The sequence below is a fragment of the Miscanthus floridulus genome, chromosome 4, assembly GCF_019320115.1.
Source record: "Miscanthus floridulus cultivar M001 chromosome 4, ASM1932011v1, whole genome shotgun sequence".
NCBI classification, from domain to species: domain Eukaryota; kingdom Viridiplantae; phylum Streptophyta; class Magnoliopsida; order Poales; family Poaceae; genus Miscanthus; species Miscanthus floridulus.
The window spans coordinates 21,311,596-21,325,457 of record NC_089583.1 but is presented as its reverse complement, the minus strand read 5'-3'; the positions used below and the strand labels follow the sequence as shown (position 1 = coordinate 21,325,457).

At 46.9% G+C, this 13,862-nt stretch overlaps 2 protein-coding genes and 1 non-coding gene across 3 annotated transcripts; 2 read left to right on the top strand and 1 right to left on the bottom strand.

Moving 5' to 3' along the window:
- Positions 1–446: 446 nt before the first annotated feature.
- Positions 447–2,174, bottom strand: LOC136551120 (putative UDP-rhamnose:rhamnosyltransferase 1). Its single transcript, XM_066542710.1, has 2 exons — positions 1,696–2,174; positions 447–1,602 (listed from the first exon to the last, which is right to left on the bottom strand). Exons 1-2 carry the CDS (start codon positions 2,134–2,136, stop codon positions 583–585), a joined length of 1,461 nt encoding a protein of 486 aa, XP_066398807.1. The 5' UTR covers positions 2,137–2,174; the 3' UTR covers positions 447–582.
- A 414-nt stretch (positions 2,175–2,588) lies between these two features.
- On the top strand, positions 2,589–12,324 carry LOC136548213 (uncharacterized). Its single transcript, XM_066539819.1, has 8 exons — positions 2,589–2,886; positions 2,934–3,539; positions 3,684–3,919; positions 4,850–5,005; positions 5,649–5,766; positions 6,327–6,657; positions 11,579–11,943; positions 12,026–12,324. Exons 1-8 carry the CDS (start codon positions 2,589–2,591, stop codon positions 12,322–12,324), a joined length of 2,409 nt encoding a protein of 802 aa, XP_066395916.1.
- On the top strand, positions 2,957–3,095 carry LOC136553103 (small nucleolar RNA Z247). Its single transcript, XR_010783011.1, has one exon. It is a non-coding gene; the product is annotated as a small nucleolar RNA Z247 (small nucleolar RNA).
- Positions 12,325–13,862: the final 1,538 nt, after the last annotated feature.

Sequence of the window (13,862 nt, the reverse complement as noted above, 5' to 3'; positions counted from 1 at the left end):
GGATGGGAGTCGGCCAACGATCGGTGGAGGAGCCATAATGGAGAGTGGTTTTCACTACGAGGAAGACGAAAGGGAAGTTGAAGGAGAACGATAGCAGCTGAGCAGGGACAGTCAAATTGACACCCGGTAGCTACTGTTTGTCACCTGAAAAAATTGATAAAACAGAGTGTAAGCAATTCATTTGGTCTTCTCATTTCACTTCTCCAATGTTTCAGCCTATCAGGTGCTTGAATTTTAAGATAATTTCAAGCATCACTCTTTTATCACCAACTAGTACAAGTAAATTGTTACTTTTGTTATTTGTAATTTGTTTTTATGTCATAATATATCAAATTTTTGTTCTTGTTTGACTATAGAAACAATTGTAAATAGTAAATTTGTTAATTGTCTTTGTCTTAACACAAATCAGATTTAATCGGGTTTGTAATTTTGTCTAATGAATTTTTTATTCTCAAAACCGAAAATTACAACGTACTAAAGCTACAATTTTAATACAAAATATATGCAATAGTTGTTGCCCGGAAGAAAACTAAAATTCAAGAATTTTAGCATGTCCCTTGGACGGATACATTGATCTTCGTCCTAGTAATCTCCTCGGCGGCGCAGCAAGTGCTCGACCAGCTCATCGATGTAGCGCTCCTGCGTCGCTGTGTCCCAGAGAACCTCCTGCAATCCCTTGGCGTTGCGCGAGAACTCCTTGCCTTCCTCCTCCACCATCACCCGCCGCACGGTCCTCGCGACGTCCTCGCCGCGGAACGCACTGCCGCAGTCATCCCACGGCACCTCCAGGCCGACCCGCCGCTCCGTCATCAGGCGCGCGGTGAGGCCCTGGTCGGCGAACAGTGGCAGCATCACCAGCGGGTGGCCGAACAGGAAGCTCTCCATGAGGGAGCTCCACCCAACGTGCGTCATGAAGGCGCCCACCGCGGCGTGCGCGAGCACGCGCACCTGCGGCACCCACCCGACGCGCACCACCCCGCGCCTGTCCACGCGGCCCTCGAACCCGACCGGGAGCTGCGGCTGCTCGCCGCCGACCGGCTTCCGGAGCGCCCAGAGGAAGCGCACGCCCGCCAGCTCCAGCCCGAGCGCGAGCGCGCCGACGTGCGCAGGCGTCAGCGGCGCCTCGCTCCCGAACGCCACGTAGAGAACGGACCGCGCGGGCTGGGCGTCAAGCCAGCGCATGATCCCCGCGCTCTCCTCGTCGTCATGCTCGCCCTCGCCGTCGGCAGCCGCGGCGCGAACGGCCGCGTCGTAGGGCGCGAGGAGGCCCGAGGGGAGGACGGGTTTGCCGTAGAGGTCGCCGAGGAGGGGACAGAGCGGGCCGTCAACCTCGTGGCTGCAGCGGCACACCATGAGCGGGCAGCGCTGCGTCGTCTCCCAGAAGCGGCTGAAGTCGGAGATGCCGGACGCGTTGGGCTGCCACGCCCCTGCGATCCACTCGGCCTCATGGCCGCGGAACGCGAGACGGGACGGAGAAGGGATCCACGGCGGCGCAACGGTGAAATCCTCCGCCGCGGATCGCGGGTGCGCGTCGTTGAGCTCCTTTGGGCCCACGAAGGCGATCAAGGCCGCAGGGAAGATCAGGAACACCGCGCACGGCACCTGCACTCTTGGCACGGAGACGGACCAGACGGTCAGACCAATGCGTAGTGAAACCAAACACGAGGAGGCGCGGTGGCGGTGAGAGGTACGTGCCTTGTGCTCGTCGGCGATGGGCGGAAGCCACTGCTGTGCGAAGTCGAGGACGATCCAGTTGGGCTTCTTGGAGTGCCCTTCCCTGGCCTCCCCGCCGGCACAAGCCTCGGCGAGGAAGGCGGCGAAGGGGGCGGCAAGGCCGTCGAAGGCGATCTTAAGGAGCTCGACCTTCTCCGGCGGGACGTCGGCCGTTGACTCGGCGCCGTTCGGGAGGCCGTCCACGAGCGGCAGGGGCAGTGGGACGAGCCGGATGCGCGGCCTAACGTCGGGGGCGACAGGCCTCAGCTTGGCGAGGTTCCTCGGGGCACTTACGAAGGTGACGAAGTGGCCGCGCTTGGCGAGCTGCTCGGAGAGCTCGAGGAAGGGGATGATGTGGCCGAAGGCGAGCCATGGGAACACCACGATGTGCAGAGGAGAGGACTCCTGCTTGGATTCTGCCATGAATGGTAATCTTCTTCGTGGAGCTTGATGGACGTGTGTGTGTGAATGCGAACGATGTCTGCAAGATGTGGAGTAGTAAAGAAGAAGCGACCTTGGTGTTAGAAGATAGAAGTCTTCATGTAAGCCGTATGGCACATATATAAACCGTAATTAGTTTCTAGATTAGTGGATCTGATTATTGTAATCTTGACAAATATGTAAGCCACGGTGGGGGCTCTTCCCACCTCTATATAACACGGATCCGTGTACCCTAAGGGTGTCACGTTAACCCTACTCCTTTTACATGGTATCAAGGAGCCGCAATCCCCACGGAAATTCTCATGGCGCTCTCATCTTCCTCCGCCGCCGCCGCCATGTTTCCGTTCACCTTTCTTCCCACAAATGAAAAACTCAACCGCACAAACTTTCAGTCCTAGAAAGCCCAGGTCTTGTTGGCGGTGCAGGGCGCCCAGATGGGTTCGTTCATCGAACCAACTGCTGTGCCGCCGTCGCCGTTTATCACCCCTGATGGATCCAAGGCGGATGGTTCCAAGAAGGATCCTGAGCCAAACCCTGACTACGCGTCATGGGTGGCTAAGGATCAAACCGTCCTCAATTATCTGCTGTCGAACATGTCCAAGGAGATTCTAGGGCATGTGAACACCTACGTCACTGCGGCGAGCGCCTGGACAGCCATTGAATGGCTGTTTGCATCCCAGTCGCGCGCAAAGATCATCAGCACCAGGATGGCCTTGGCCACAGCCTCCAAAGGTACATCCACAGTTCTGAATACTTTGCCAAAATGAAAGCCTTGGTAGATGACATGGCAGCCGCGGGACGCAAGCTGGAGGACGAAGAACTCATCTCCTACATTCTCACCTGTCTCGATCTGGACTTTGATCCGGTCGTTTCGGCGGTGGCAGCACGGGTGGAGCCGATCGCCGTCTCTGAGTTGCTTGTGCAGCTTTTCAGCCACGAGCAACGCATCGCCATTCGCAATGGTGGGCATCAGCCCTCCATGAACGCGGCGCACAAGGGTGGCCGTGGTGGCGGTCAATCATCCAAGGGCCGCGGTGGAAGTGGCCGATCTGGAGGTGGCCGTGGTGGTGGTGGCCGGAACGCTAGTTCTGGTCGCGGCAACAATGGCGGCGGTCGCACATCGTCTTTTCAAGCCGGTGTCATTTGCCAGATCTGCGGCAAGGAGGGTCATCATGCCAGCAGATGCTACAAGAGGTATGACTCCTCTTATTCAGGGGGTGCACAGCAGCAAAGGTCCGCCTCAACTGCAACAACTGGCTATGGAGTGGACACCAATTGGTATATGGATACCGGTGCCACTGATCACATCACCAGTGATCTAGAGAAGCTCACCGTGCGTGATCAATATCATGGTGGAGATCAAGTTCACACTGCTAGTGGATCAGGTATGAAAATCAATCACATTGGTCATAGTGTTTTGAGTTCTCCTTCCACTAAATTACACCTTCGTAACATCTTGCATGTTCCTCAAGCCAACAAAAATCTTGTTTCTGTAAATCGATTTACTCGTGATAATCATGTCTTTCTAGAGTTTCACCCTGATCGTTTTCTTGTCAAGGATCAGGGAACGAAGAATACTCTTCTTCAGGGCAGATGTGAATATGGTCTTTACCCAATAAAAACTCCACACAAAGAGGCGCTCGGTGCTGTCAAGCCTCCTACCTCTCTGTGGCATCATCGACTCGGTCATGCTTCCCTTCCAGTCGTCCAGCGTGTCATCAGTCACCACCAGCTCCCCTTTGCCCAAGAGTCAAATAAAGCTCATGTTTGTGATGCATGCCAGCAGGGTAAAAGCCATCAGTTGCCATACCCTAAGTCCACCAGTGTGTCTAGCAATTCTCTTGATCTTGTTTTCTCGGATGTATGGGGCCCTGCTCCAAATTATGTTGGTCGGAACACATATTATTTAAGTTTTATTGATGATTATAGTAAGTTTACTTGGATTTACCTTCTGAAGCGTAAATCTGAAGTTTTTCAACGCTTTCATGATTTCCAACAACTTGTTGAGCGACAGTTTGATTGCAAGATCAAGAGTGTTCAAACCGATTGGGGTGGCGAATATCAGTCCCTGAGTACCTTTTTCCAACGCATAGGCATAGCTCACCATGTGTCATGTCCTCATGCTCATCAACAGAATGGGTCAACCGAACGCAAACATAGGCATATTGTTGAAGTAGGACTCACCTTGTTGGCCCACGCATCCATGCCTCTAAAATTTTGGGACGAGGCTTTCTCAACAACTGTGTTTTTAATAAACCGGCCGCCTTCCAAGGTCATTAACCATGATACACCTTTTGAACGACTTCATGGTCAGTCACCAAACTCTTCTTTCCTTTGTATTTTTGGGTGCGCTTGCTGGCCGAATCTTAGACCATATAATTCTCGGAAACTTGCTTTCCGTTCCAAGCAATGTGTGTTCCTTGGTTATAGTGATCATCACAAAGGTTATAAGTGCCTTGAGCCCTCTACTGGTCGAGTCTATGTTTCGTGTGATGTAGTCTTTGACAAACACGTATTTCCTTTTTCTAAACTTCACCCAAATGCTGGTGCTCAACTCCGAGCCGAGCTTCAACTTCTTCCTGATGTTCTCCTTAATCCTACTTTCACTCCCGGGAGCAACTCATCACATGATCATGTGTTTGATTCTTCATACCTTGCTAATATCTCTACAAGTTCTTCTGGAGATGTGTTACAGGATGGGGAACGTACTGGAGGAAATTTGGCTAGAAATTGTGCTCAAAATGGTGCTCAGATCGGGTTAAACAACCCTTATTTCATGTGTCACCAGCCAGGAGACAACGGTGGCACGGCGTTCGGAGCTGATTCGATCGCGTCAGCGGATGCAGGCACGGTAGGCGGGGCCGGATCATTGCCGAGCCACGCGTCATCTGGATCCAAACCGGCAAGCCCATCTGGATCCTCTGTGCAGCCTCATCCACCACCGTCGCCTACCTCATCGAGTGCGGCTGCACAAACTGATCTCGGGCCGGGGGGATCAGGATCTCGGCTGCTGAATGGATCGGCTGTGGCAGCTAACTCTGCTGGTGATACTACGTTTTCGCTGCTACAACCCGGATCATCAAGTGAAGTACCTACTGTGCCTCGACCTGCCACTCGATCTCAAAGCAGCATTGTCAAACCCAAGACCTACTCCGATGGTACGGTTCGGTGGTGTAACAGTGCTGCTGTTTTAGAAGAACCAACTACTCTCAATGATGCCTTGCGGGATAAAAATTGGATTATGGCCATGAACGAGGAGCACCGTGCCTTGATTCAAAATGGTACATGGCACCTGGTTCCACCTCCTCGCGGCAAAAATGTTATAGATTGCAAGTGGATTTATAAAATAAAGAGAAAAGCTAATGGTGACATTGAGAGGTACAAGGCTCGATTAGTTGCCAAAGGTTTTAAACAGAGATATGGTGTTGACTATGAGGATACCTTTAGTCCCGTCGTTAAAGCTTCCACTGTTCGATTTATCTTGTCTGTTGCAGTCTCTCAATGATGGTCTCTCCGACAACTCGATGTTAAGAATGCCTTTCTCCATGGTGTGCTTCAAGAAGAAGTCTACATGCGTCAACCTCCTGGCTATGTTGATCATAGGAACCCTGGGTATGTGTGCAAACTTGATAAAGCCATCTACGGTCTTAAGCAGGCTCCAAGAGCCTGGCATGCTCGCCTATGCGGTAAGCTTGAAGCCTTGGGTTTTACTCCATCAAAGTCAGATGCATCACTCTTTTACTATAACAAGGGCCGGCATACATTGTTTGTTCTTGTTTATGTGGATGATATAATTGTGGCTAGCTCTTCATCTAAAGCAACCGCCGCTCTTCTTGCTGATTTATAGAAAGACTTTGCTCTCAAAGACTTAGGTGACCTCCATTATTTCTTGGGCATCGAAGTCAAGCGGGGAAGCAATGGTATGATTCTCATCCAAGAAAAATATGCTAATGATGTCCTTAAGAGATCCGGTATGAACAGATGCAAACCGGTTGACACACCACTGTCTAGTTCTGAGAAGCTAAGCATTACTGATGGTGACTGTCTTGGGCCTGATGATGCAACAAGGTACCAAAGTGTGGTTGGAGCCTTACAATATCTAACATGGACTAGACCGGACATTTCATTCTCTGTGAATAAGGTCTGCCAATTTTTGCATGCACCTACTACAGTTCACTGGAGCGCCGTGAAACGTATCCTGAGGTATGTACAGGGCACCATCAAACTTGGGTTACATATCAAGAAATCAGAATCAATGCTTGTTAGTGTGTTCTCAGATGCTGACTGGGCTGGTTGTGTTGATGACCGAAGATCCACTGGTGGCTTTGCTGTGTTCCTTGGCAGTAATTTGGTCTCTTGGACAGCTAGGAAACAACCTACTGTCTCTTGGTCTAGCACAGAAGCCGAATACAAGGCTTTGGCCAATGCAACTGCAGAATTGCTATGGATTCAAAAGTTGTTGACAGAAATCAGTATTCATCATCCCCCAAGAGCACGGCTATGGTGAATCTTGGAGCAACCTATCTCTCAGCTAATCCTGTGTTCCATGCAAGAACAAAACACATAGAAATAGACTTTCATTTTCTCAGAGAAAGAGTGGCTCAAAAGTTGTTAGATGTGAGATTCATCTCAATAGGTGATCAAGTAGCTGATGGTTTTACCAAGGCTCTTCCTGTAGTAGTTAAGAAAATTTAGAGACAACCTCAACCTTAGAAGTGGCTGAGATTGAGGGAGGATGTTAGAAAATAGAAGTCTTTATGTAAGCCGTATGGCACATATGTAAACCGTAATTAGTTCCTAGATTAGTGGATCTGATTATTGTAATCTTGACAAACATGTAAGCCACGGTGGGGGCTCTTCCCACCTCTATATAACACGGAACCGTGTACCCTAAGGGGTGTCACGTTAACCCTACTCCTTTTACACTTGGTACTGTACTACTGTTTGCAGCGAAATGCATAGTAGATGGGGCCAAGATGCATATGGACTAGAATCAGGCGCCCGAAGGGCGCCCTGCCATGACTTATTTTTTATAGCATTGAATTCCAGCAGGTTGGTTAGATAATTGTTTTATGTATTAATAGTGTAAGAGATTAATGTCTGATGAATGCTTTTCTAATGACTGCTTTGCAAAATTGTACTGCATGTTGATTGACTAATGACAAATCCTATCTCGAGATTATAATTGTGTGCTAGGAATGCTTCATTTCACTTCAAAAGAATCCTGTCACTGCATGCCCGAAGAGAGCATAAAAAAGCAGGCGCGACAGTTAGCCACTTAACCAAAACAGATCCAGAAAGATTTGTACACGAAACACCCCGCTCAATGTCATTCCTCATAATTTAGTGCATTAGAAAAACGATAGAACACGCTCGCATAAAGAAAAAGATAGAACACTGCATCAAACCAGAGTTTCTCCTCCAATTCCAACATCGGCTATTCAAGCCTAGCTAGTTAGCTCAACAACTAACAAATGCAATTCACAAGGCACAACCATCTTAGTAATAATTCATTCATAGTCCAGATACTCCACTTTTGTCGTTGGCTTCGATGGAGCACCATGGAGCAGTGTCACAGTTCGTGCTCTGCCCTTAGCCCGTCATGATTAGGACATTTAGCGGGCATCATATCTTCTACAGTTACGCTTAGAAACATCTAGTAACAATCTAATCATCCCAAACATCTCCTTTGGATTTTAGAAAATCAAATAATCTTTATTATGTGGCACATCGTAAGCTTTAGTTCCAACCCCAAATTATTACAGCAGCCTCAAGGACCATATGAGAACATCTAGCCGAAATTACATCATTTGACAGGAACTCTCAAGATTTCTAATCATATCACTTGGTTTGTTCAAAGTATTGAGCTTCACAAAATCATTATTTAGTGAACATGGCAATATGTTTATCAGGCTATTCCCATGATCTCTTATTGAGAAGGAGCAGCATCCATCAACATACAACAGGAGAACATGGCATTATTTATATGTGACAATTAGTTTCCAAGCACTAATAATGGAAAGCATCTTCTGGAAGCACATTTCAAAGGGGACTTAAACTGACAGATCGAGCATCTAAAGTGATAGCAATACAGAGAAAAATACCTCTGGCTCCTTGTCCTCAATTTCAGTAATCATCCCAGTATTCTAGGTATGATCATCGGCACGCTAGCACCACCAAGGTTTTATTCAGCATATTATGCAGAAATAATTGTCAAAATATACATAGATTATGTTCAGTCAACCAGTCTAAGATATAATAGCTTGAATACACAAAGAACGATCTACTCCAACCGCAACAAATTTACCCAACGATGGAGAGATAAACATTAATAGACTTCAGAGCATCTTGTGCACTACTTTTCAAATGGCTAGCGCTACATCCTATAGGTAGTACATAGCAACTAAATTAAGAGCATTTTACAGAACTTGTAAGAACAAAAAAAGTCAATAATGCTTGTCCTTCCATATAAGTAGCCTGAAAATGCTTCAGCAAGGACCACACATTGGCAATCTGATCTAAATCAAGAGGATTTTACAGGACCTGCAAAGAAAGAACATTAATCTCCTCAAAGATAGCTCGTGCATCAATGTATTTAGGTCGTCTGGTCGAACCTGGTTGCCATGGGACCAACCAGGAGACTAATCGCGATTAGTCGTTGACCAGACCGATTAGTCCATCCTGATCGTCCATCCTAGCCGTTCATGTGTGTGTGTGTGTCTATATATATATATATATATATATATATATATATATATATATATATATATATATATATATATATATATATATATATATATATATATAAAAGCATCAAGACTGCATTAGTGTTTAGCTGGTGACACTAATGCAGTCTTGATCTTGACGCACCTAAACAGCAACACTGCTACAGTAGCAAAACAACTAACATTTAGCAGACCATAGCAGCCCCACAGTCAACATATTACTGTCGACATAGAATTTTCGTCCTGTGTCGAGGACACACGCAGCAAGCTAGAAGGGTCTGCTCGATGGAGCTGTAGATCCGCCTAGCTTCAGCGCAGGGATGGTCAATCCTGCGCACTCCTCCCGAGACGTGCCAGTCAATTTGACCCTGTAATTGACAAGGAGAGAAAGCATATCAGTAATTAAGGGCGGAACTTACCGGTGTTGCCGGACAATCCCGAATGTGCGGCTCTGAGAGCCGATATGAAAGGAGATCGACTAAATAGTCGATTCTAGCATATTCATGAGAATAAATCGGTTAAAGCTCATTGGGTTGTATAAGAAGAATCGGTTATCATTCAAGATAAATGTCGTTATTTAAGCAGATATCAATCAATGGCAATAAGATGCCAACAATGATTGGTTTATGTTGAGCTAATGATTACAAGCAACCAAACCCCTTTTTTATATAAAGAAACAATTCAACACCATTTAACCATTTAATAAAGATAAATCTAATGAACATGTTAGATCTCATCTATCGCTATGACCACTGGGACATGAGGTAGAATCATGCAGGCCGTAGAAATAATAATAGACTCAACGACCCTAACTCATTACTAATATCAGTGGGGCATGAGGCAGAATCATGTAGGCCAAAATACAATAATAAGATCATGGGGCTAACACATCCTTCAACCTATCTTTACTTCAATGGTCTCGTGATGCGAACTATTCGTGAAAGCACTCGATATCGGCTAAAACAACCGATTCAGGCATAGCGCACAGTTAAAGTCATACCTTACAGGAATAGACCTACCGAATAATGATCCCCACTCCACGGTGCTAACAGTGGGGTGTGGGGCAGAATCACACAGGCTGTGATAACGGGCCATGGAACGATTTTCGCTAGCCAATAAATCTACTCAAGACGCAACATGCTTTAACCGCACGCTATGCATGATCAAGATTGATATAAAATAGCCAATAAAACGTAACTCATCGTTTAATTTACAGATTAGATCAATTTTAGATTAACAAACGATGGGCTAAACAGGATATAAGGCCGATCTAGATCAATTCCAATTAGATAGAGTGATATTGCTGTAATTTAGATAAATAATGAAAGCAATAAGCAATATCGGTAACTTAATGAATCTACCAAAGACTGCCATTCTAAGGTAGAGCCGATAACTTGACCTTGATCTAGTTCATGCAGTGGGGGTCGACCGGATCGATGTAGCCATACTTGAACTAGGCAAGAATCAATAACTAACTTATACCAGAGTCGCAATGGAGGTCAACTGGATCGATGCAGCCGTACAAACAGAGGTATAAGCCATGATGGTACTTACAACAAGCAGTGGAGGTCGACCGGATCGATGCAGCCGTACTTGTTGAAGAACTCGCCGTGATCTACTCTACTCCTACTCCTAAGCGATGGCCGGAGCTGAAAAAGTAAATGACTTGTATATTGGATTGATCGTTGTCTTTACAATAGCCGGAGTTTGGTATTTATACCCGGAGTCTAAACATGAATCCTACTTGATCACGATTCGTTACAATCTTTGGTATAAAGGAAAACATTGCTAATTTAATATAACTTGGACTCTAATCTTTCCCCTTTTGTAGAGTCCATGATTCGTCTTGGCGCCGATCGTAGCCTTTGTCATTATCTGCCAGCGTTGCCTGAAGAAAGCTGATTCCGGTGCTGCATTCGAATCAGCTAATTTTGATCTGCACACAATTGCTTCCTTGATGACATGATCTTAGGAGCTTTTAAGTCTCTGCGAGACTCCTTCCAAATTTTGGTGTAAACACATGCCCCTCAATTTTGGGATAAAAGTAATTTTATTCCAAAATTATCATGTCTGTACCCCTGATTCTAGCGCCTTGTCGAGAAAGAGGATCAACTACTATGGCTAGAAGAAGTCTTGTGATATCACCTGTCTTCTCACCATGCTCGTAGAGCTGTTCTAGTGTTTGCTAAGGCTAAAATGTGTGGACATCTTCCCCTTATTCATTCCACCAAATGCCCACCGGAAAAGCCACAATCTTCTTTCTCACAGTTTCCCAGCCACCGAGAATCAGCTAGGCATCTGTTGGGTGGCCTTTCCCCTTTTCCTAGCACAATTCTATCAATGGGCTGACGTGACTCAGTTCACGATGACCTTCGGCCTTGTGGGGATCCGGACTCCCTTCAATTCAGAGAAGTATTGGTGGGTCGGTCTCTGGTCAATGTAAATTCTTCGTATCCGCCCACGATATTTTGTAATTCGGGGAAGTAATAAGTCCGAATTTGTTATTTCTTCGTTATCTGTCCCCTGAATTTCTAGAGTGTCGATCCGTTTCCGTTCCTAATTTTAGTTTTACACCTCCAGTGAAGTCCATCTTCTTGCCTTCCCGGCCTATATATATGGGCCATGGCTCTGGATCGAAAAGCCACCTGCTTCGTCTTAAACCTCCTGCATCCTTAGTATAGTTTCTGCTTTTTCTGTAGGCTTGAGATCACAGAGAACAGCAATAGATCTGTTGAGGAGGCTCTTGATGGATCTGCATCATCACGCCAGCGCATCCATCATCAAGAGGGTGCACCTCGTGATGCTCCTGTTGTTTCAGAGCAGAGGGTTGACTCTGCTCAGCCTTTGGGGTCATCCTTAGCACCAATTTGTCGCCAGCTTCCCCACTATCTGAGGAGGCCAAGAGATAACGACGACTTGATCGCTTCCATTGACCGGACCTATGAGAAACTTGCCGACTGCCTCCTTATTGCAGAGTTGGCTCTGGCCATAGTTCAGGGCCGATCACCCCATGAGGCTTACCCGACATGGGAGAGGTTGGCTAAGGCTAAAGCCAGAATCGCTGGTAAGACATTTACCATAATTTTTCTGTTTCTTCTTAACTTTTGCCTCCAATACCCTGATCACCTCTTCCTTAAATCCTTTAGATCTATCGGTTCAGCTGGAAAGCCTCCGTTTAGCTGTGGACCATGCGGCAGGATTCATCAATGCCAAGGGCACCGTTCCAGTAGTTCGCTTGTACGACATCCCAAACCACGTCAGAGAATTTGCTCTTCATGGCATTCATCATGGCACTGCCATGGCGCTGGCTGCTGCACAAGTTCACTCCAGCCACGATCTTCGGCTTCTTCCCCATGGAGCTCCAGCCACCGGATACCCTAGAGATTATGAGCGCCTGGTCGAGGATTTCTCCGACGCCGCCAACTCTGTAGTCCTGACCTCCTAGGCCGATGATATAGTGAACAAAGTGTTTTCTGGTCTATAGCTTGTAATAAGTGACATCAAGCAAACAATTTCATCGTCTCCAATGATTTTCCTTTTACTTCATGCACCACTTTGTCCATGTTTGCCTCGCTCCTACGAGTGACACGTATCGTATCGGCTTTTACCCTTCTGGGTTTATCTTCATACTAGAAGCGATACCTTTCTGGTATCGGTTATTAGAACTGATAGCTGAGCAAACTGGCTGTCAAGTATTACTCCAAATATTAGGGTAATATTCCTTTAAATATTCCCCATTCGATTGCTCTGCCGAATTCCTCTTCTCCTCTCAGTGTTTCCAAAAATGTAAATATTACCAGGCGCACAATGTTTGATCCGATAAGGTTTCTCCTGATTAGGCAACCATACTGGTTATCTCGCTTTTGGCCGTCAAGGGTAATCCATCCCTAGCTTTCTCTGGAGTCTTATTGCCATTGACCATCATAAGTACATCTTCGAGAGCATCCCTAGATCAGCCGAAGAAGTCAAACAGATCACGGGAGCTGATGCTATTTGGCTTAGAAATTTTGAGACCGACCCATGACGTTCCAGACTTGAAATCTACATGTCAACGCGTATCTTGTGTAGAATCGATCATACTCTCTGTTATTTAATTACGCTTCTTTTTTTGGCTAAAGAGCCTATTTGATATAGTCGATCCTAGACTTCTAATCCAATCAAGTCTGAAAACACGGCTTTTATTAAGAGAACCCTTCGATTTCCTGCCTTAAGTTGCTCAACGCCATATTCCCATCGGCATTACTGAAGTGGCGCTTCACCTTCCATTGATTGCGGTTGCTTTTTGCATGTCTCGGGGTGTCCGCCTCTTTGCTCCAGGTCTTCAAATACCAGTCGGTGGCTTCGGCCTCGAACACATCTCCACTCGCAATTGTTCCTTTGCTCTTCTCCGCCTACTGAAACCTTGTAGCGGTTTTCCTTCTCCCTTTCGTAGATCCAATCATCCCTCATGGCTGACGAAGACAACTGAGGCAAGCGCATGGCGGAGGAAATCCTGGAGGAGAACATGCTGATGAACCAGCGTCTCCGATGCATGAGGTGAGATTGACATTTTTTGTTTAAGATGATGAACAGTTCTAACTCACCTATAGGTTTGTTATGAATGACAGTCTCCGTCCTCTTCCCAGGGCCAGTGGGCCTTCTGACGTCGCATCTTCTATGCCGACCTTGTCGTCGGATTCTTCCGACTCCTACAATGGCGACAACTCCGGGCACTACCTTCATGAGTGGAGGATGGCTCAGAATCGTTATTCTGAGGCGACTTGGGAGAACGGCCAACTAGAGATTCGCCTCGGGGTCTCTCAGGTCGCCCTTCATGCGACTGAGGAGGAGGCCAGCGCCGTCTGAATGTGGCTGGCTGAGTCTAACGCCATGGTGGTGGGTAAGATAAATTCCAAGAATGCCTCATTCCGATTTCCGTTATCTTTATCTTGATAATCTTTTGTTCCTATGACTGTCATCCCTGACGGTGTAGCTAGAGTCTCT